General features: G+C 44.3%; 1 protein-coding gene across 2 annotated transcripts in view; it reads left to right on the forward strand.

Moving 5' to 3' along the window:
* Positions 1 to 23748, forward strand: part of DTX1 (deltex E3 ubiquitin ligase 1) — an 83910-nt gene extending 60162 nt beyond the window's left edge. For both annotated transcript variants that reach the window (XM_083145490.1, XM_083145494.1), the window contains exons 4-10: positions 50 to 111; positions 4648 to 4809; positions 15936 to 15997; positions 16406 to 16564; positions 17840 to 18001; positions 18103 to 18192; positions 18396 to 23748. In XM_083145490.1, coding sequence (XP_083001616.1) covers positions 50 to 111; positions 4648 to 4809; positions 15936 to 15997; positions 16406 to 16564; positions 17840 to 18001; positions 18103 to 18192; positions 18396 to 18623 — 925 coding nt within the window. In that variant the 3' untranslated portion in view covers positions 18624 to 23748. The remainder of the gene's footprint in view (positions 1 to 49; positions 112 to 4647; positions 4810 to 15935; positions 15998 to 16405; positions 16565 to 17839; positions 18002 to 18102; positions 18193 to 18395) is intronic.
* The last annotated feature ends 455 nt before the right edge of the window (positions 23749 to 24203 follow it).

Genomic DNA, 24203 nt, shown 5'->3' on the forward strand with positions numbered 1-24203 from the left:
CTGTTACTTTGATACAGCAACCTTGAATTTGTTGTGTATTTTCCTTCAGTGTACCAGCTCTCCCGGTGAAGAACCTAAACGGGACAGGCCCTGTTCACCCAGCTCTGGCCGGTGAGTAACAGGTTGCTTGAATTACTAAAATGTTAGAAATAGCAGTCCCAGTGCAGGAAGCATTGTACCTCTAAACACTAGCTTGTTTAACCCTTTGAGTGCCAAGTGAATTTGTAAAAATAGGTGTAAAAATTGGCAAGCAAACATTTTTATTCATCATAATGACCTGTAACGTTTACCTTATATGGGAACTATAATCTTTTTTACACAACATTTTTATATGAATTTATATAACAAATGTGAGCGACGCTGGCATTTAGCAGGTATTTTGCACATATCTCACAAAGGGCTAACAATAAAAGTTCAATAATTAGTAAAATTGTAATGTTTCATATTACTAAATAATAAAAAACTAAAATGTCACTGTGGAATTGTATCAAACTCCTAATGCAATAACATCTTGCTTCTTTTGTACAACTTCTTGTGCACATTATGAATTAGCTGGACCTCCAATACATACGCTTTGCCAATATATCATTAATATATGTTGGTAGCAATGACACCTGAAGCAAAGATTTTTTTTCCACACCCTGCAAATGTCAGGCTTTTAATTGTAAAAACATTTGTTATTTTATCATTGTGTTCCATCAGATCAGACAGTGTAAAATAACTTGTAATGTGAACTAACCTGCGCTAGATAGTAATCTGACCCAAAGACATTAGGCTGATTACTATGTCTGCAAAGCCTTTTAGCAGAAGCCAGATAAAGTATGTCAATCCAGCAGGCTTTATCATGTCATGGTAAATTGTTAATCATGGTGCAAATTGCAGTGTCATACTGGTATTCTAGTAATATGTACCGGGAGCATATGTGACACTAGGATTTGTCAGGGTGCTGGTCACTGAGGAGGGTCTATTTTGGAGGGCAAAAGTTTAGAAGCAATGTGGCATATACAGTATATGTAATCATTAAATCACACACCCGCCAACTCTACCATATTAGCTGGTACATTACCATACCTCCCAACATTTGCAGATCAGCAGTCGGGACGCTGCTGCTGTGCGCCGGAGGCGCGTTGAAATTTTCGGGGGCCTGGTCTAATTTGGGGGCGTGGCCTATACTCGCGGCTCCCCGCGAGGCCACGCCCTCATTTTGCCGCTATGGGGGCATGACCCAGAGGCTCTGTGAGCCTCTAGCCATGCCCCCAGCCCCCTGGCTGCGGGAATAGACACTGTGCGCATGCGCACAGCGTTTATTCCCCGCTGCTTAGCAGCTGACAGGGGGGACTCCCAACAGCCCCCCCACACCGCGGGACACTGCCGCCCGCGGGTGGGACAGCGGGACAGGCCCTGACAATCGGGACTGTCCCTCTAAAATCGGGACTGTTGGGAGGTATGCATTACTGTTTTTTTATGGTCTGTACTGGCTAAAATCAATGTAACTTTCCTGCTCCCCTCTCCTTTTATGTGTTCTTGATCGCTATTTAAAATCTTACCCAATCAACCCACCACATGCTTTTTCAATCCCACCCCCACCTTCTGACATGCATTGGACCACACCACATAGACAAATGCAGGGGGGTTTCTGGTTGCACAGAACCCCCCCCCCCCCCCTCCTCTTGGCAAGTGCTTTCAATTATTAAAAAATAGCACTGGTATATGATAGGGGTGTGTGAGTATACGGGGGACTAAAGAGGGGCTTAGGGGTGCCGTGAATTGTGGGAGGGGCGTGGGGGGTGCCGTGAATCAAGGGTGGGAGGGGGCGCAGGTGTCCGCGGATCGCGGGAGAGGGCGGGGGTCCGTAAAGCGTGGGAGGGGGCGTGAATTGCGGGAGGGGGGGTTGCGAATTGCGGGAGGGGGGTGTGTGCGGGGGGTGACGTGAATCGTGGGTGGGTGCGCGGGGGGTCCGTGAATTGCGGGAGGGGGGGGCACGGGGCGCGATAAATCACCTAGTTGGTTATATATTCTTGTAGAAGGATGGTAGGATGTTGCTGTCATTCAGAATGCATTTACATAAACAGTAATAGTAGCAGTAATGCATTTACATAAACAGTAATAGTAGCAGTAAAAGATCTGACTTAAAACACCTACAGTAAAACAGAACAGGTGTTATATATTATACAAAGAATTGGTTGATGATGTGTAGATTGACGTGCACATAGTTGTCACTGTAAAAAAATTGCTACAAGAAAAAATCAACACAGAAAGGTCAACACATGTAAATGTTGACATAAGTGTGGCACTTCATTGGTGTCCATGTCGACACATGAGAATGAATATGAAAACAATCAAAAAAGAAAAATAAATCTTCAAAAACTCATGTCAACCTTTTTCATTGTCGACCATAGCCGTGTCAGTGTTTTGCATGTGCCATTTAATCCAGGGGTTGCCGTGAATCGCGAGCGGGGGGTGGGGGGGGGAGGTGAGGTGTGTCTGCGAATCACGGGAGAAGGGGTCGTAAGTCGATGACGTGAATTGCGGTGCGGGAGGGGGGGGTGTGGGTGCCGCGAATCGTGGGAGGGGGGGACGCGGGGGTTGCAGTGAATCGTGGGAGGGTGGGTCGCAGGGGCGGGGGGTTGCCACAATGACAGGGGGGGGGAATTGCGGTAGGGGGGGTCGCGGGGGGTAGGGGGTACCGCGAGGAAGGGGGGGCCTGGGGGGTTGGCACAAATCGTGGGAGGGGGGGTCGCGGGGTGCCACGAATCGCAGGAGGGGGTGTGTCACAGGGTGGGGCCGCAAATCGCGGGAGTCGCCGCGAATTGGGGGGGGGGGGTGTGCTGTGAATCGCGGGAGGGGGGTCGCCGGGGGGGGGGGGTGCCGCGAATCGCCACAAGAAAAAATCAACACAGAAAGGTCAACACATGTAAATGTTGACATAAGTGTGGCACTTCATTGGTGTCCATGTCGACACATGAGAATGAATATGAAAACATTGAAAAAGTGAAAAATAAATCTTCAAAAACTCATGTCAACCTTTTTCATTGTCGACCATAGCCATGTCAGTGTTTTGCATGTGCCATTTAATCGTGGGGTTGCCGTGAATGGAGGGGGGGGGGACACATTGCTCTGTTTCTGGACTTTCTTCTTAATTTATGGATTACCATCACCTGTGCTTAAACACCTTTCTTATCAATTACCCTGTTTAAAACAGGTGATGACAATCATAAATTAAGATGGAAGTCCACAAACATAGCATTCTGTCCCTCCTGGAGAGGGTTATGTTGGGAGGTATGGAGGTGTGGGGCGCTTACCTGGTGTGTCTGGTGAGTAGCTGTGTCTATGCTGGTTCTCTGTCGTGTGAGTCAGTCATGTGAGTCAGAGGCTCCACCCCGCGTTACAGCTTCAGGCACACTTTGAGTGACAGATGTAGCCAAATATATAAGAGATGTTTAATCTTTTCCTGACCACTTATCTTATTTAAATGTTTGAAACAGCCTATACTATAGACCAGGGGTAGCCATCTCAGTCCTCGAGAGCTACCAACATTTAATGTTTTCCAGATCTCCTCACAGAATCACAAGTGAAATAATTGGCTCCACCTGTGGATCTTTTAAAATGCGTCAGTGATTAATGAGTGCACATGTGCAGCAGCTAGGTTGTCTGGAAAATGTGAACTGTTGGTAGCTCTGGAGGACTGGAGTTGGCTACCATCTGTACTGTTAAATATTAATGCTGTATCCCATACTGTATCCAGTGTATAAAAATACTAATTTTCAGAACTGTTACCGCTCCCCCAGACTTGCGTACATACTCCAATGTGCTGCAGAGTGGTAGACTTTGGATTACATTTGGAAACCCCCTCTAAAAATCCTGTTTTTTCCACTGCACCAAATGCCCCTTAAATGCCCAATAAACTCGCTCACATGTCCCCTCATTGCATCCACATACCAACAGACGACAACACATGCATCAGATGTCTTCAACACCCCAAATGCCTCTTCAGTGCCCATTAAGCCACCTCACATGCCTATTCAGTGCCACTCAATCCTCAATACCTGTTATTAGTCCACCTCAAATGCCCCTTCAATTCCCTTCAGGCCACTTCACATGTTCCTAAAGTTCCAGATACATGATGCACTCAAGGTAGTAGGGCATGCCAGTGTCTGCCATTGCTTGACATCTGTTTTATCTCAGGAGTAGTGTTAACATTTCTTCCATAGAAAGTGTCCCAATTTCATGGTGCAGTCTGACCCATTTGCATTTAAATTCGTGTGGTCTGCTGTGTGATAAATGATGTCAACATGTTTGTAAAAATATACGGTTTTATAAAATAGGAAGCTGTGTGTTAAACATACTGGCTCCAAGGTCCCGTTTCCTTTTCACCAATGCAATGAAATGAGATGGTCCTGATGCTGCAATGTCTCCGGTATCCTATGAAGATGCTACAGACATGCTGACAGCTAACGTAGTAATGGGCACGGATCACAACATTTTGGATACGCAGATAAATGTGGAAATAGATAAGATCCCTAGAGAATACAGGAGGTGGTGCAGGTGAAACCTCTTCATCACTAGAAACTGTAGGTAATACCTGTATATCTTCCATGAAGTCCACATGTTTCTAGTGGAGAATGACCCATTTTCTTATTTTCCCAGGTATGACTGGCATTTTGATGTGCGCGGCTGGATTGCCTGTTTGCCTAACCAGAGCCCCTAAACCTATACTGCATCCCCCACCTGTCAGCAAAGAAGATATCAAACCTGTCAGCGGCATCAGTGGCATCTGCCGAAAAACCAAGAAAAAGCATCTGAAGAAAAGTATGTGAAACAGTAAAATGAGGGTGTATTAAGTTTTATAGAGAAATGTTGGCAAAGATGTATCTATCTATCTATCTATCTATCTATCTATATATAGGCGGAGAGTACCGGCACTCCTAATACAATGCAGTAATGGCCCGGGTGCTACACTCAGGGGAATTGACAGAAGGCGCAGGTAGTGGCACTCCAGGGACTTGTGACAAGTCCCTGGAGTGCCACTACCTGCGCCTTCTATATATATATATATATATATATATATATATATATATATATATATATGTAAGGGCAGAGTCCGCACTCAATCGCTTAAATCTTCAAGGGGGGGTGCTCCAACAGATGATTGAACATCATAAGGTATATAGAATGAAGAAATGGGCACTCACCAAGGACTTAATCAGCAACATCAGTTTATTGTAGGTACATCCGACGTAACGTAACGTTTCGATCTAGTATAGACCGTCATCAGGAATAAGTACAGCAGGTAAGGTCAAGCTCATATTCAGCACAGGCAACCTGGTATCCATCCTCTCTGGAGGACGGATACCAGGTTGCCTGTGCTGAATATGAGCTTGACCTTACCTGCTGTACTTATTCCTGATGACGGTCTATACTAGATCGAAACGTTACGTTACGTCGGATGTACCTACAATAAACTGATGTTGCTGATTAAGTCCTTGGTGAGTGCCCATTTCTTCATTCTATATATATATATATATATATATATATATATATATATATATATACAGGACGAGGAGGCCGGCACTCAGGACTGGGTAGATGCCAAATATAACTTGCTCCGGTGCCCTCTAGCCAGAGGGTGAGCGTCCTCCAGAGGTATATAGCAGGAGTAAGCGGCACTCGGAGACAGTAGTAAATGGTGAAAGCCAGGTAGGAATATTTATTCCATGTGCAGGAAACAAAACGTTTCGGAGCTCGCAGGCTCCGTCGTCAGTTGAGAGTAAGCACAAACATAATACAAAAAACAGTGTGATATATAGGAGACTTACCCGCCGGGACGGGACGCACAGGGGGCGGGTAAGTCTCCTATATATCACACTGTTTTTTGTATTATGTTTGTGCTTACTCTCAACTGACGACGGAGCCTGCGAGCTCCGAAACGTTTTGTTTCCTGCACATGGAATAAATATTCCTACCTGGCTTTCACCATTTACTACTGTCTCCGAGTGCCGCTTACTCCTGCTATATATATATATATATATATATATATATATATATATATATATATATGTAGGAGAGTCCGCACTCAGGGTAAGTCGTTGTCATAGGGGGTGCTCCAACAGATGAATGAACATCATAAAGGTACAGAGGTATATGAAATGGGCACTCACCAAGGTCTTAAATTCAGCAAAAAGATTTATTCACGAAATGAAAATACATCCGACGTGACGTGACGTTTCGATCAAAGGATCGTCATCAGGAGAATGTCAACACAGGTAACAGATATCATTCCCAACCAACAGGCAACCTGGTATCTCCTCCATGGATGGATACCAGGTTGCCTGTTGGTTGGGAATGATATCTGTTACCTGTGTTGACATTCTCCTGATGACGATCCTTTGATCGAAACGTCACGTCACGTCGGATGTATTTTCATTTCGTGAATAAATCTTTTTGCTGAATTTAAGACCTTGGTGAGTGCCCATTTCATATACCTCTATATATATATATATATATATATATATATATATATATAGAAGGTAGTTTGTAGGACCGGCACTCCACGCTGGATGAGTAATCTTCGCCGGTGCCTTCACAGCTTCACAGCTTAGTGAAGCAATTGTACAAGGAGTGTGGGGTGCGGCACTCGGCTATAATGATGAAAAAACGACAGTACAGTGTCGATTAGAATATATATATATATTGTAAAGCAAAATGTAGAGGTTGGTGTATGAGGCAGTAAAAAGAGTGGTTAATTTGACCAAAGGAGCAGTTGCCCATAGTAACCATCAGCATTGAGGTAACATTTATGAACTACCTACTATATAATGATACTGTAGGTAGAATCTCATTAGACGCTATGGGCATCTTCTGCACTGGTGCACGTCTCCTTTCTATTTTACTGCTGATACATCTTGCCCATAAACAAGACATGTACCTGCTTACAGCTATTGACATGGAGTATTAATTCCAATTTACTATAACTGCTTTCACTTCTCTAAAATTATTTCTCTAGCCCTCTCTTTTCTCCAACTTAAAGGGCCCATTTATTGTTGTATATTTTTGGCTATATGTGTTTGGGGGTTAGAAGCAAATATTAAGTACCCCCCATGTATGTAACAAGGAGGGACCACAATGGGCACCTTCCCCATAAGTTTCTATGGGGATGCAATGTTGCCCAATTTAAAAATACCCCCCTGCTACTGCCTTTTGAAATTCTGGTGGTCCATTCTAGCCTATGGGATACGCGGCGCGTTGCCAGTTGGGCAGAACCCTCCCCAGAAGCGGCCGCTGTGCAGCACAGTCTGGCAGACCACACATTTGCAGCTCCGTCAGCAGAACACATCGCAGGACGGGCTCCTTTTGTCCCTGTGTATGCACATTGATTAATACCACCGATGGGATCGCATATCGTAATGTAATCCTGGGCAAATCTTACCCAAATCGCATTGCATATGCTATGCAATCCCTAATAAATGGGCCTCTAGAAGAGCTACAGTAAGTCATAAAAGCTGTACAGAAGGGAAAACAAGTCTTCTGAGCCCATAATTATGTTTATCATCAGTGGCGGCACCAGGAAAGTTGACACTTTGTGCAGCCGAGAGACCCTCTGCATCATTTTTGGCATGCAGGCCCGAAAAGGGGCTGTGGCTTTGCACAAAGGGGACGTGACCTTGAGGTAGCTCTGCCGACATCACTAAAGGGGGCATCGCTTCACAGGGGAAACCCCAAATCACCTTACTCTGGGGGCATTTGGGCTGTCTCCAGAGACTCTTCTAGCACTGCCGACTCCTTCTAAATGACAGGAGCTGTGATACAGGTAAATGTCACACTGCGACACCTGTTTCCTGTCACTGGGTCACGAACCCCCCATCTGAAACCACTATTTCTAGTGGTTAATGAATTTTACTTACCAAAAGTTTGTGGTATGAGCTTAAACCAGATCAGACTACTCTCTACCATCATTTTGTAGGTTTCCTGTCTTGTGAAGTACCATACTTGCCTACCTGACCCTCTCTATGAATTACCTAGCTCCCCACAGGTGATGGTAATCATACATTACCAGGGAAGTACAGGAAAAGAAAGTGTCCGGTAGGCAACAAAAACCCTGAAAAATGACTGTTGATCTTATCCATATCGACCTTTTGCTTGTGTTGACCTTTTGTCCATACCGACATTTCAGTGTCGATGTATTGACTGTCGACATATTGTCTGTGAGATACCCTATACAAAATTGTAATAATACCAACACTAAAGCAGCCCATACACGCTGCGATGCCGGGCTGTGCGTTCTGTGCTTTGAGGTGCGCGCTCCCGCGGCACCTCATCGCACAGTACAAAAAGTATGTGCTGCACATACTTTTTGTACTTAGTTTTCATCACATTGCATCGCATTGCATGCATAACTCATGCACAGGCAATGCAATGCAATGTGATCCCTGCTATTGAAGCCCACAACGCACGCCCGCATGGGGACGTGTATGGGCTGCTTTACAGGTATTCTCCTACTGAAATTCAGTTTAGCAAAAAACATATTTTAACAAATGATCAGTTTACCAAAAAATGTTGGGTCCATTTGGCCCCATTGCTGACAAAGCAGAAGAGTGGTATGGTCAACTCTAGGATCTGGAAGAATGCAAGCTCTGTATTGTATGGCAGATATCATAAATCTTTGAGAGAGACAAAATCAATAGGTTTCCCATTGCGACCAATCAGGATCTCATTATTGCTTATTTAGCACAGTCTGTAAAATGACACAAGCTAATTGGTTGCTATGGGATATTTCAATTTGCCTTTCTCAAAGGTTTGATAGCTCTCCCCATAAATGTTATTCCAAACTTGTGTCTACAGTGGGGGGGAAGCATGGTATACAGTCTGAGTCACCAGGAAGATAACTGAATATAGAAATGTTCTCATAGTTTATTCTATTATAAGGGTATTGATCAAATAGTTGGTCAATAAGGGAATAGAGAAGTTAGATGCCTGCAGCTGGAGTTACTGATAAGGTAGACAGACAGTGTATACAAGGAGGCGGGAAAAAACAGATGTTACTGTACTATTAGTGTACCAGTGATGCTGGAATAGTGCAATGAGTCTGGTAGGAAAGGAGCCAGCGCAGGTAGTGTCCTCAGAAACTATGTTTGCTTAAGCCCCGTACACACGGGGAGATATATTGCTCAGCAATATATTGCTAGCAATATATTGCTGAGCAATATATTGCTCCGTGTCTCCTATTCATCAGCGACCAGAGATGGTCGCTGATGAAAAAGAAACTGCTGGGGGGAGCCCGGCAGTGGAAATCAGCTGGTCGCAGGAGCATGTTCCTGCGACCAGTGATCACTACAGGGGTAAAAACGTGAGCGCGCACCCGGCGATATATTGCCGGTGCACACTCCCATCGCAGGCAATATGGTCGCTCAGCAACCATATTTCCTGCTATATCACACAAAATCGCCCCGTGTGTACGCACCTTTACATGATGGAGGAGACTGAATGCTTCCCTTCAGACAATGTAACTCAAGATTAAAGAATTGGATTTATTTGTCATGAAAACAGTGTTTGGTAAGAAAAGACATTGTTCAAAAAGATGGATACAGACTAAATAAAGGCTCTCTGTGGGGAAATCGCACATTGCAATAGAAGTTAAACATGGGGATTTCCCTCCAAAAACACAGTAGAACCTCTGCCCTTATAAAGATAAGTGTAGTAGTAGTAATATTGGTTTAAACGCATGAAAACGGCACCCGAATGGCACCTCGCACCCTTTGGAAGTAATGAGATCGACCCCTTTAAATACTGAATTCTATGAATGCCTGATTGTGAAGAATAGCTTACATGTAATTGTACATTACTATAACGGGGATGTGACAATTGCAATGGATATCATTGGCCATCATGGGCCTAATTCAACTTGGGTTATAGTTTTGCAAGGATCTGCAAACCTACAACCTGTGGCGGTAGCAACATTTTGGGCATGCATCGCTATTGTGCAAGTACATCACTATACAGCGAAGCACCACACATTACCGATAGTCCCCAGGCTAAGCAGCCGAGCATTGAAGCCAGTGCTGGGCAGACATTTCTGTGTACTGGATGACTCTGCCTTTAGCTGGTTTCAATTATTTCTCATTGGCAGGTCACAGAGAATGTCACCTGGAGTATAATCATCATAACAAATTCCACTGCCATGTGGTGTCCCATAGGGTCCTATGCTATCTCCCATGCTTTGTGCAGTATACATGCTACCATATTGAGATGCCATGGCCTGATCAACCACTGTTCTGCAGATGATGTACAATTGTGCATGTCCTATTGCTCCAAGTTCTGAGAACCCAATAACAACCCTAAATGTCTCCCTATCTGAGCTCCAAGAGTGGATGAGTGCCAGGTAACTGTGGCATTTTCCTGATAAAACATAGACCCTTATGATAGGTCACAGAACACAACTGCAGCATAGCCTACCATCAGGACTAAAGGCCCCCATACATTAGGTCAACTTGTCCTAAGGACAAGTCGGCCTAATGTCGGCCCTGACTTCCCCTGAGCTCCCCCAGCAGCTCCTGATATAATTTGGCACTTGATGTGCCATTTATTACATGAGATAAATCGGATCAATTTATCACATGTAAACCCAGGGGAGCTGCAGGAGAGCAGGGTCTGGGAGGAGCTGCAGGCAGGGTCCGTGATGGGGGCAGGGTCTGGGTACATGGCGGGGACCACAGAGCAGAGTCAGCAGTGAGCAGCGGGAGAATAGGAAAAAAATCCTATTCAAAAGACTGGCCGCTGATTGGCTGATCTCTCAGTTAATAAGCGGCCGCCCAGTCTTTTGAATAGGAGGTTTTCTATTCTCCCACTTGCCGCTACCCCAGACTCTGCTCCCAGTTCCCCGCGGCGAGCGGGAGAATAGAAAACATCCTATTCAAAAGACTGGGCGGCCGCTGATTGGCTGAGCTCTCAGCCAATCAGCAGCCGCCCAGTCTTTTGAATATGAATTTTTTTCTATTCTCCCGCCGCTCACCGTATGAACCGGACTCTGCTCTGCGGTCTCCGCTCCCCCCCCCCCCCCCCCTGCCGCTTCCTCTCTTGCTGCTAGCCCACTAACCCTCCTGCAGCTCCCCCGGACCGGACCAGACCCTGCTCTCCGGTCTCTTGTCCAGGCTCCCCTGGACCTGCTCCCTGCCGGCTGCACATAAGATTTATCTTATGTGCAGACCATCTGACCTCTGGATCTGATCCAATGTGCATGGGACCGCGCATCAGATCAAATCGGATGTCATACCCTACGCGATTTGGGCAATTTCACCCGACTTCTCGGCCCGATCATCCAGAATCGGGTGAATCGGGCCCAAATCGCATTGTGTATAGGGGGCCTTTACACTTGGTGGTTTACAACTACAAAACACTGAACATATGCAGGATCTTGGTGTTGTCCTGGAAAGTGGCGTGACACTTACACATCAGGTAGCCACAACTAAATACTCATTCTTTTATCTGTGGAACATAGCCAGAATCAATTCCTTAAGAAGATCTGCCTAAAGTCATACATGCATCTGAATCAGACCCATGTCTTAAATAAATATGCCCCTTACACTGAGTCCTGCATATAGGATTACACATATATTGGTGACTAGGAACAGATGAGATAGAGATTTTTCAAAGAGGAACAATTTACAGTAATAGACCTCTAGCATTGTAATAGATTATTATTAGAAGTAATCAGTGAAAGGTGGGTGCTTGATTATCCGTGATTTCAATATGCCTGGTGGTTTGGATTTGGTAAATCGTCTAGGAGTAGCATTGTAGATTGCTTGAGTGAGGAATATGTAAAGCACTGTATTACTGAACCAACTTACAACAAAGTAATCCAAGATTAAGTTGTTGCAAATGGAGAGGGGACTCAGAGTTGATGTGCGAATTCACAGATAGAACGATTATCGAATGGTTGCACATGTGTACAGATCATAGTGCACATGCGCAAGGGGAAATGGCAACAACACTTGCATATGAATTGTAAATATAATTTGGCCAGAGGTTGACTAACAGGAAGCCGGCGTTAGGGGCAGAGGTGCCCAAGCATTTTAAGGGAGGGTCTGTGATGTCAGGGCAGGCCTCCATCAGCCTGTCTCTGTCACAGAATACCGGTAGGGTCAGACTTACTCACATTTGCACAGACTGCAAAAAATCAATCGATAGTTCATGAATTACATATGGATTTGCAAGTGAATAATGAACTGCGATATTTTTTGCAATTCATTTGCATGTCTGGGCAGCGGCTATCTACTCGCACTCATCTGCAAATTGCAGATCAGTAATTGTGTCTGAATCGGGCCCTTTGTCTATTCATGAAAAATTTCAGCTAATCTATCATCAAGTTCAGTGATCATGAAAACCTAGATAAGCAAACATAGATTTGGGCACCCCTCACGTTGGCTATTGTGGGTCGGGGGAAGTATCAATTGTCCCACTCACATGAAGCAAGATACACATATACTAGAAAATACATATTGAAACAGGGACAGTGCGCACCAAAAACCTAGGGCATGGCCACATAATAGTACCAATTCACATTACACAACACAAAAGTGCCACTTATACACACTGCACCAACTAGAGCCACACACTGCGCCAGGATTGTGTACACCATAATGCCCATTACACATTATGCCACACACCTAATGCCGAATACATATTAAACCGCACACAATTATGCCTATTATACATAAGTGCCGCTAACCTAAATTGCTACGGCAGGCTCCTCCTCTCCCTTTCACCTCCCGCATGGCACATACACCAGCTGTCTCCTCTCCCCTTCCCCCCAGCATGGCACATATGCCAGCCTCCTCTACCTTTCCCCCCAGCATGGCACATACCTTACGCTAGCTGCCTCCTTTCCCCAAACATTAGAAGCCCTGCACATTTCTCTAATCCATATATTATAGCCCATATTTTGTGTGCCATTCAAGTAAGTGGTGTCCCACTCTTCATGAACTACTCTAGTGGATTAGTGGGTGCAATGGTGGGTCAGGTGTGGGATCCCTGATCAGGCAGTCTCAGATTTGTCATAGCAAGGCAGAGATTTCCATTACTGCTGGGTGCTAGGTGGTTCCACTGTAAGACATATAGGAACCATCTTTGGGAGCAGACAGCAAAAAAACGTTCCCATGCACCCTCTCCTCTGTAGGGAATTAGCTCTACTTAATTTTTGAATGACAGCTATTCTCTCCTTCCTTCATTCTTATCCTTCCTCCTTTTGTTCATTTGGAGAGTTATGCTGTCAGGGGACAGTTCTCTTCTTGTGGAGGAGCAGAGATCTGGTAACTCCATGTGCAGATTTCTGAATCACTGCTTCCATGTCACTGCAGATGTCTCTCAGTGAAAACAATCATTAATTGGGCATACATCATAGATCTTCTAAAGTCCCTGACAATAAATTTGTAAAAAAAATTCCTCGATACTAAGCATATTTCCCTAATAGAAGCCATTCAGTCCCTGATTTCCACATAGATAGTTATGTCAGTCCTCAAAGAACAACAGACATTTGGCTTTTCCTCAGTTTTCCTTTTGAAAGGACCATTTTGATTTATCCTAAAACCTCTATCCCGAAATCCCTAAACAATCAGTTATGGTGGGGAGGTTCATGATGATGTCCTTGAAGCCTCATGAAACACAGACACCATGGAGTTCATGGTGTCTATAAACTTTGAAGATGCCTACTTGTTTCAGACTGAGGGCGGGATGTATTAATATACATCGCCGCCCTTCGCTGCCCGCCCACCACGATGCCAGCGCATATGTACTAACATATGCGGCTGGCATCGCGGTGCGGTAGCGGAGACCCCCCGCAATACCTGTACTGTGGTGTGCGGGGGGGCCCCATCTCCTCCCTGCCGCCTGAACTGCTTCCCCCCTCCCCACTGCAGCCGGAAGGACGTCCGGCTGCGTTGCTAAGGGGAGGAATGGCTTACCTTCTGGGGTCCAGGAGGACCTGCAAGAAGGAAAGCCCAAGGGAGTGGGAAAGGGGGGATCGGCGAGGCGGCGGGGTTGCGGCGAGGCGGCGAAAAGAAGCCCATAGGCTTTGGGTGGCGATTCCCTGGCCGGCGAAATCACTGCGGCCGGGTAATAGTACATAGGAAAATGCGGTAAAACGGGGGTTTTACCGCATTTTCCCCTTAGTACATCCTGCCCTGAGAAAGAACCACCAGCTTTTATCAGTGTATCGTGCCCTCTCACATGGCGCGCTGCATGGGCCATGCTTTGGGCATGGTGACTTGCTGTGCTTGCCCCACTATTATATTCTAAAGGCCTCCGTACACTAGTGAGATTTGGTCCCGTCCAACCCGATAAATATACATACATACATACAAATGAATAGTCAACCGCTGATTGGCTGAATGAGCTCTCAGTTCAGTGGCTGCCCATTCATTTCTATGGGTATTTTTCTTGCAGCCCGACTCTCATAGCTCCCCTGCCCGACTCCCCCCGACTGCTCCTGGCTTTCACCCTCCCTCAGCTTGTTCCCGGCTCTTGCTCTCCCCTCGCCCGGCTCCCCCACCTGCAGCTCTCCGGTATTTTACATAAATCGCATGCGATTTATCACATGTCAAAAATGGCTAGTGCAAGTGCCTCATCGTATTTCACATGGGCTGTATGGGGGCCTTTATGCTATATACACGTGGATGGTAAAGTATGAACAAATAGTAAAAAAAAACACAGAAATAATGAAAAACTCATGTCGACCAAGTTAACCTAATGTATGTCGACCTTTTGTCCATGGCAAAGTTCTGAGGTTCAATAGTGGTCGACATTTGGACTGTTGACCTAGACACTAGACCTAATGACGTCACCTGTATACCTTTTATGTGTGTTACAATATATTAGTTCTGAAACTATAAAGCATTTAACTGAAATTAAAACAGATTAAAAGATTTGGCTGAAGGACAAGAAACTTCTGTAAACAATAGTGTAAGCTTAGATGATTACCTCAAGGATCTGTCATGGATCAAATTCTATTTGTATACAGTTTTAGGTATTGTAAAGCATTGTAGTGAAACAATGGTATAATCCTTCGGAAAACTTGGTTGCGTATGAAGAGGTATTAGTAGCAGCTGAAGGTTATATTGAGTGTTTAGAGGTCACTGGTTCCAAGACGTCACCTCAAGTTCTATGTGCTGTTGCTGAGATCATATAGACAAAACAGCATTAATAAAACAGTTAGAAAAAAAACAATTGAGAATTGCTACTAAAATGGTGCACGGGCAAGGGGAAATCCAGAAACACATTTATTTATTTATTGACAGTTATTTATATAGCGCACACATATTCTGCAGCGCTTTACAGAGAATATTCGGACATGCACATCAGTCCCTGCCCCAGTGGAGCTTACAATCTATATTCCCTACCACATGAACACGCACAAACGGACAGTATATTTTTGGATTGTGGTAGTAAACCGGAGCACCCGGCGTAAACCTACGCAAGTACGGGGAGAATATACAAACTCCGCAAAGTTGGAATCGAACCTCAGTGCTGTGAGGCAGTAATGCTAACCATTACACCGTCCGTACTGCTCACATGAAAAGCTAAATGTGTACAGTATAGAGGAGAGGAGACAGAAATGATAGATACCAACAAATATAGCAATGGTTTCATAGAATTCACTTAGATCTTTTTTAGACTTCGGTCTAAAATGAAGAAAAAGAAACTCACACCAGATGTGCTGTCTACATACACATTCTGTTGCTGTTTGCGCTTGTATGCAATTAAGTGAAACAATGTCCTCAGCAGCAATGTGTGAGCCTGACAGTATAACTGATTCTCCTGTCACAAACTTTCACCTCATCATAGAGATATCATTAATTATACATTTCTTGGCTACAGTTTGCAGTGACCTGAATAATATTTTCCTATGGCAAATGAAGGTATTAAACTTATCCTTCTAAAACCTCTAGGCAAAAACCCAGAAGAAGTGGTGCGAAGATATATACAGAAAGTAAAGTCACCGCCAGATGAGGTAAGCCCTTATTCTGGTTCACTCGCAAAGGCAAATTCCTTCTCGTTCCTTCTTGCTGCCAACTCTTCATCAGCCCAGTATGTCCATATTTATGGCAGGATGTGCTTACCAATGGCGATACAACACTGCATTAATACTTGTTAGTACATATACGATTAGCATGAGGGCTGCTGGGAGGGATCCAGGCAAAATCTGTGTTTTAACTGAATCATCTTTACACGCATAGTTTAATTTTTCTGAGGGAGTATTTGCGTGTGTTTGAAACCTTAGAAGTAATAAGACAAGACTTGCTTAGTATAGTAGTTGCCATAACCTTCACACTGGGAAGTGCTGCCACCTAATATATAGAATTTTTTGGCTGATGGAGAACTCGCTACCCCATTGTCTGTAACCATTTTGTGTTTTTAGGACTGCACAATCTGCATGGAGCGTCTGGTCACTGCATCTGGTTATGAAGGAGTCCTCAGTCACAAAGGCATCCGCCCTGACCTGGTTGGGAAGTTAGGGAAGTGCAACCACATGTACCATGTCCTGTGCCTGATGGCCATGTATAACAACGGCAACAGGGTACGACTCACAACTGTACCCGTGAATAGAAAATAGAAGCATATTGTTAATTTAAGACCTATATTAGCAGCTATAGACACAGAGCAGTGTGCATGCAGCTTATGCTTACAGATGGGTACTGTGTACAGCCAGGGCCGCCGATAGAGGGGTGCTGTGGGTAGAGCTGTCCCAGGCCCCGGGCAGCTCATTTTGCCCACCACAAAGCCCCCCCCGACTGCCTCCACTGTGCTGCCTGCCTCAATGCACTGAACGAAGCACAGGATTGTTCAATGTATGATGCCGGTGGCCAATTAAAATGCGGCACCGGCTTTTGAGCCGTTCGGAGCTCCTGTACCATTAGCCAATCAGAGCGGCTGCCTGTACACAAGCTCTGATTGGCTCACCAGCCTATGCTGCATTTTAGAAGCCTGTGCTTCAGGTCCTCTGTTCAGCAGGAGGGGATGAGGGAGCAGGAGTCGGGTGGTAAGTGAAGGGAGGGGGGGGGGGGAGATAAGATGGCATCTCTGTGTACAGCAAAGGTCCTGGATTGTCTCTTCATAATGTGAGAGCAGGTGTTCTCTCTAGTCACTGGAGAAAAAGCACAGATACCTGGGTATCTGTTTAGGGCGTCTGTATGAGTGGTTAGGCCTGCAGCAATCAAAAACAGGGATTGTCAGTCCCGATAAAACAAAGGAAAAGTGGGGGGAGATTGCACAAAATTGATGACAGAACCAAGGTTTTGTAAAAATGTAACAATAACAATTTATTTCTACATGTAACACTCTAAAAAATGGTGCAATTGCATCGGGGGGATTAAAATGGAAATAACGGGAAATTGAAAAGGCTGAGTCCAGTAATGGATAATGTCACCTTATTCTTAGGCAGGTAGAAGATGGGAGATGGGGACAGTGGAATTGTCCTCCAGACACTGGGACAGGGATCCCTTTGCAGAGTTTCCTCCAAATCGTAATTGAGGTGGTATTTATCCTTGATTTGGATTCTCTGTAGTGTTGAAATTCCACTTGTAACCATGTATAGGTACCTTAGATAGGTGGCATTCCTTCAGAGGTTGGTACCGCAGTAGAATGGTTGGTGGGTAGGTGCCCGGTCTGATTCTCCACTGATAAATGGAAATTGTAATTTTTCTGGCCAAAGGTGATGTCTGGAACAGCAGCAATGGTGGAAGGGGGGGGCTGGTGTGCCTGTGCCACGTTTTATAGTGCATGCTTTACTTAGTTTGGTGTTTTCATTTTTTCTTCCTCTATTTTAATTGGTTACAATAATTTCTTATACCAGGATGGCAGCATGCAGTGCCCCACCTGTAAAGCAATTTATGGGGAGAAAACAGGCACTCAGCCTCCAGGGAAGATGGAGTTTCATGTCATTCCTCACTCACTGCCAGGATATCCTGAGTATAAGACTATCCGCATCGTGTACGATATTCCCAGTGGAATTCAGGTATAAACTAATTTGCAGCTCAAAAAGGGGCAAATCCTCTGTAATAAATTCACCGGGTCACTGTGCTTGGGGCACTTATATACATATTCTGTCTATTGCAGGGCCCTGAGCATCCCAACCCAGGACGGAAGTTCACAGCCCGAGGATTTCCTCGCCACTGCTACTTGCCAGATAATGAGAAAGGGAGAAAGGTGAGACATTATGTACAGATTATTTCCATTGTTTGTAGCTGGCACTAGACTCTGCTTGTGCCACAGGACAGATACTCGGGCACCTTCATTCTGGCAACATAAGTTCTGTTTGTGTCATCCTTACTCTTTTTCTACACAAGGAAGTAGGTAACCTTGGCTAAATGCAGTATAAATGCTGACCCTCTCACTACTATCATTTGCAGGTTTTACGGCTGCTAGTGGCAGCATGGGATCGGCGCCTGATATTTGCAATTGGTACCTCCAGCACGACGGGGGAATCTAACACAGTGGTGTGGAATGAGATTCATCACAAGACTGAATTTGGTTCCAACCTTACAGGCCACGGATACCCAGATCCAAACTACCTGGACAATGTGCTAGCTGAACTTACTTTGCAGGGGGTCATTGAAGAGCGAGCACTGCCCTATTAATCAAAGCTCTGGACTCTTTCAGAAATATGGGGATAGATGTAACAGGTACAGGGCACTGAGCTTTTCGCTCTGCAAGTTACTGGCCCTTGTTTCCAGGGGCTGTAATCCTACCAGAACTAGAGATGCAAACTATACTGCCTTGTTGTATTTAAAGAGCAAATGTGTGATTAAGGCTTCTGCAGAGCATCAGAGGTGCTCAGCCTCATTAGCGGTTCAGCGGAGCATGGATGCAGCATCTCAGGCTGTGCAGGCCGCACAGGGGCCAAACATTTCATTACAAAGCATGATGTTATTGGGACACACACTGTTTTGATACAGCAAGTTGCATTTACTCAGTGATGGTTGGAGAGGCAGATTATAATGCCCAGGTTTCACAGAATGTTTTTGGATTGAATTTATTACTGTAAGTGTACAGGCCAGCGGCTGGCGTTCATTGCTAGTCTATAGCAAAATGCACTACAGCCATGGTCTCTGTGACACTGCAGAACATAGATGGGCCATACATAACCCTCTCAATACCCCTTCAAAGCAAGACCCAGGGCAGCCTCCAGTCTCCCATCTCCTGCGTGACCAAAGTATGTGTTGTGTGGGGTCTGTCTGTGCTATACAAATCAGTACTGTGTAGCTTTCTTCTTCTCAGCAATGCCAATAGCGACAACGCAGTGAGTACTGAGCAATAAGAAACAAATTATTAATACATATATTAGATGAGACAATGTGCTGGGACACAGGGACTGATTTCGGTCACCAATATCTAAAATGTAGCAGTTATTTGTCCTTATTAAACTCAATACTTTGCCTTTTATGTAAGATACCTATATTATATACATTACATGTCTATGGTTTACTATCATCTTTTCTTTCTACTGTTATCGTTATTCTCAGGCTGATCCTTACAGCTGACCATTAAATTTCTTCTTAAAACATCTATCCTATTCATTCATTATGACTTAAAGAGTATTAAGCAATTGTATAGGGACCATATATACAAAGGGAGACACACGCATACTATATGCTTATGTCCATCAATAGCAATCAGTCAGGGCATTATGTTCTTCAGTGCATTTCTTTACTATATTGATAAAGGTAAATATCATTGTACTGTGTGCAGATAATCATTTCAGATATGAATTATCCAAAATAATAATCCCTCCAGTTCTTCCCTTTGGCTTCTGGGAAAGTTTATGTTTGTGACCTATAGATGGTCCTGTGTACAACTGATACTGGTAACTACCAGTAAAGGCCCCTGTATAACTATCCCTATGGGAAGACCTAATACAGTAGGTCTGCTCTTCAGAACATAATCTCTGGGCTCCCACACCTTCTAGCTTCTCCAACCAGTACTTGTTGTTAATGTCTTCTGTTAGGTTCATGGCAGATGTCATCGGTCCATGATTAGAACCTGGAAGATTAGTTCACTACAGCTATGAATGTGGACAGGGCTAGTGGCCACTTACCCTAAGATACTGACAAAACCCTTTTACTCTAGGGGTTATTCAGGTTGGTTTGCAAAAGCAAACTCCATCTTTAATTGACACAACCATGTGCACTGCAGGTGAGGCTGATGTAACATTTTGTGACTTATTTTGTTTCTGTGCAGAGTAAATAGTGGCTGCTTTATTTTTAAACTGCAGTATAGATTTACGTTTGAACAGACCCCACCCAAATCTAACTGTCTTTGCACATGTTACATCTGTCCCACCTGCAGTGCACATGGTTTTGTCCATTAGGAGTCTGCATTTGCAAACCAACCCGAATCACCCCCTTTGTTTCCAGATTGCTGCTGTACATAGCTGAGATCAGCTTTATTATATATTTCTGGAATGTACTATGTTAACAGAAATATATATATTTTATATATATATATATATATATATATATATATATATATATATATTTTTTTTTTTTTTTTGTATAATGCTATAAGAAATTATTATGCATTAGATGCACACAGGCATTAGTGCATTATAGGCTTCTCTTTATTTAACATTTGTGTGATATATTGTAATGCTATAGAGTATACTACGTATTCTAATGGACAAGAAGCAGGCATTGTCATTGCAAGATGTATCTAGCACAGGTTACTGGCATGAGCATAACTAGAAAGTTGGTAATGGGTGGTCCCAGTTCCAAATTTGATTTTATATTTTTTAAAGGAGGCGTGGCCTTGCTGCAAGGGGAGTTATCTTGCAGGAAAAGATTACCTTATACACCATACAGGCGGGACATTACATTTGTGTGCCAAAGGCACACACCTTTCGGCACAAGTGGTCATGGTCTTGCAACAAGTGCTTGGCCTCGTAATAAAGGGCATGGCCTCAAAGGGAATGCAGTGTTCATATGACAGGGAGAGGGTGATGCCTTGGAAAGAGGGTGACAGAAGAGATATGGTGATGGGAGTTAGTGATGGAGGGGAGAGGCAGTGGGTGTCAGGGAGAGGATAACACCAGGGAGGTGACAGGAATGTGTGACAGGGAATAGGTGATGCCATGGAGAATGACAGAAAGGTTGACACCCTTGAGAGAGGGTGACACCATGGTGACACCCTTGAGAGAGGGTGACACCATGGTGAAAGTGACAGCAGTATGTGTCAGGGAGAGGGTGATGCCAGGAAGAGTGTGACAACAGTGATAGGAAGTGGGTGACACCACAGAGAAACTGACAGCAGTGGGTGACATAATGGAGAGAGTGATAGCAGTGGGTGACATCATGGATAGAGTGTGACATCATGGAGAGAGTGATAGCAGTGGGTGACACCAGTGAGTGATCGTGCCAGCATTGGGTGAAAGGAAGAGGGTGAAACCATAGAGAAACAGCAGTGGGTGACATTGATTGGCTGACCAGGAGAGTGTGAGAGCAGTGGGTGACATGGAGGTGAAACCAGGGAGAGGGTGACTGCAGAGTAGGTGACACTATGGAGAGGGTAATAGCAGTGGCTGAGCTGGAGAGGCCATAAAGAGGGCGAGGAAGTGACAGGGAGAGGGTTATTCCATGGAAAGGGTGACAGGGAGAAGGTTACATGGAGTGCCAGGAGCAAGTGAAGTTGATTGAGTTGTGTGTATGTGTACGTGGACAGCATAGGATATAGTCGGCAGTATAGTATACACAATACTGTACGCAGTGGAGGCTGGGGTCCCCAGGTGAGTATTGCCCATGTCCCTAATACAGCATCTGACAACACTTTCCCCTGCCAGTTCCTTCTCAGTTGCAGCTCCCTTCTGCCACTGGTGACAAAGAAAATAGCAAACCTGCTCCCAGCGCTCAGAACTTCCTAACTTTGGCGTTCCACTGCTCCGCTTGTTACAGGGTGGGGCAGCCAATAGCGGTTTCAGAGCAGTTAGAGGGGATTGCAGCCTCTTCTCATTCTCCAGTCACACCACTCGCTGTCAGTTGCTCTGTGTCACTTGCAGGTGGGTAGCAGGCGTTCGCATATAGTGAATTGTAAAAACAAAAATCCTGTTTTGGGCGTATGGGTGGTCTGATGCACCTGGCTTGTTGGTACTTTATCTCTGTACACATTATCGCTATCCAAGGCTTAGTAAATAGACCCTAATATCTCGGCACACCAGCATCCCAAGTACATATGTTATTGGATCATTTCAGATGAGCATTTGCACAAAGGTAGAATTAAAAAAAAAATTCTACCTGGCTCTTCACGTATAATACAGTGAATAGTGTATCTATCAAGTCTGTTTCCCTATATAAATATATCTTATGTCTTCACTACACAAGACATATCACACAAATGTCCTCCTACAATGCAAAGTCCAGTCCGGCAGGATGCTGGGTGCTACTCAATTGGGCTCTGCCAGTATAGCCATAGTGGTTATTGCAGATTCATAGATAGAATATGACATGTTATACTTGTTAACACTATAATAAAAAGGAGAAGATTCACCACATGCCAGAAAGGGTAGTTATGATTTTAATTATTCAGAAGTTTCCAGATTTATGAAGGGGCAATTCAATTCTGAGAGATATGCATTCCAAATGTACAGCTGTGCATATCACTAGGAGTTCTGGTAGAGCAACAATGCTCATTTTCCAATGCACCCTTTGAGGTTGCAATAATACACTTGTTCCAGTGTCCATGTGATGATGTTAGGAGCACTTCGATGGCACGATGTGCGCTCCAGCGGGTTGTCTGAACATGCAGTCAAATATTTAGTATCTCCTCGATAGCATGAGCCGGGCTGTGGCCACTGAACGATATTGTTAACGCTATTGTTCAGTATGCGTACAGGAGCAAAGACAGTCTAAGGGCGAAATCGTTAATGATATCGTACTGTCTGTATGCATCCTTAGACTCAAATAACAATATTCAATATTATACTTTATTTGATCTCTGTGCTATTTTGGTTTCACTGACTCCCCATTTAAAAAATGATGTGGTACATGTAAGGTTATGGGGGGTATTTACTCCCAGATGATATTTCAGACAGGCGGAATTATAGGCCATTGTCACCAAGATTCGTTCCATTTGACATTCGACCTATTCAATGTCAGGTCCATTTTTCTAACTGTTGGCATAGATTCCGACAGTCCGAAAGTCCATGGATTGGTGTAAATGGATGCCGATAGTTGAAAATGGCCATTGATTCAATATTACAGCGGTCATTTACGACATTGCACATTTGACTTTAAACAGTCAAATGTACACAGGTGAGTCCCTACCGAAAATTAGATACTGATGGATGATATTTCCACCAGTCAGACAAGATAGAATACCCTTTATATTAGCAAAATTGGGGGCTACACAAATACTGATTTGAATGGGATAATTGCAGTAGAGGAAATTCCCTGCTTCCCATTGCAGCTGGTTCAACAGGATTAGCTGTGTGGATGTTACTACAGATGTGTAAGTCTATTGCATCAGATGTCACAAAAACATTGTCTATAGTGACGTGTCTGAGATCGCGCAGAGAATGGCAGAGTGGAGGTTGTTTTGTGGGTCCTTTGAAGCAAAGAGAGGGCTTAAATCTTTACCTGCCAAGTGAGACTGCTTCATAGGCAGCACTATAAGTGCAGTGTACCACGGCATGCATGGAGAACCCCCACCCCTTATCATAGCCACACTGGCATGTCCTTGCATATGTGAATAAAATTCCTATTGAAATGAACTATATTACTGTATTTATGTGTGTAAATATATTTAACAGTTAAAAAATGGCCTTGAGTTCGACGCTCACATTAACAGTTCTATTTACAGAATTATAACAAGATAAAGGTGCTAAGACAACTAATTGGAGCAGATGCAAAAGAAGATATCCTTCACCCACAAGGAGGAGGGAGCTGCTATAATAAATATATCTTCAGCCTGCAGTAGGCAAAGATCCTTTCTGGTAGAACAAAGTCTGAGTTTTGGGATACCCCCTAATTAGGCATATGATGTCATCACTGGCTTACTCACTATGACTATATAAATCACACTGGGGATTTTCAGTCACTAGCTTAAATCCCTGATGATAACATAAAGAAAGCAAAATACAATGTTATGTGATTAACCACATGACAATTATCAATGAAAAAAACAATTCTGAATGACCTATTTTCATTTGCTTCCCACGATCACCTAACATC

Source organism: Crinia signifera, chromosome 1, assembly GCF_055691185.1.
Source record: "Crinia signifera chromosome 1, ASM5569118v1, whole genome shotgun sequence".
NCBI classification, from domain to species: domain Eukaryota; kingdom Metazoa; phylum Chordata; class Amphibia; order Anura; family Myobatrachidae; genus Crinia; species Crinia signifera.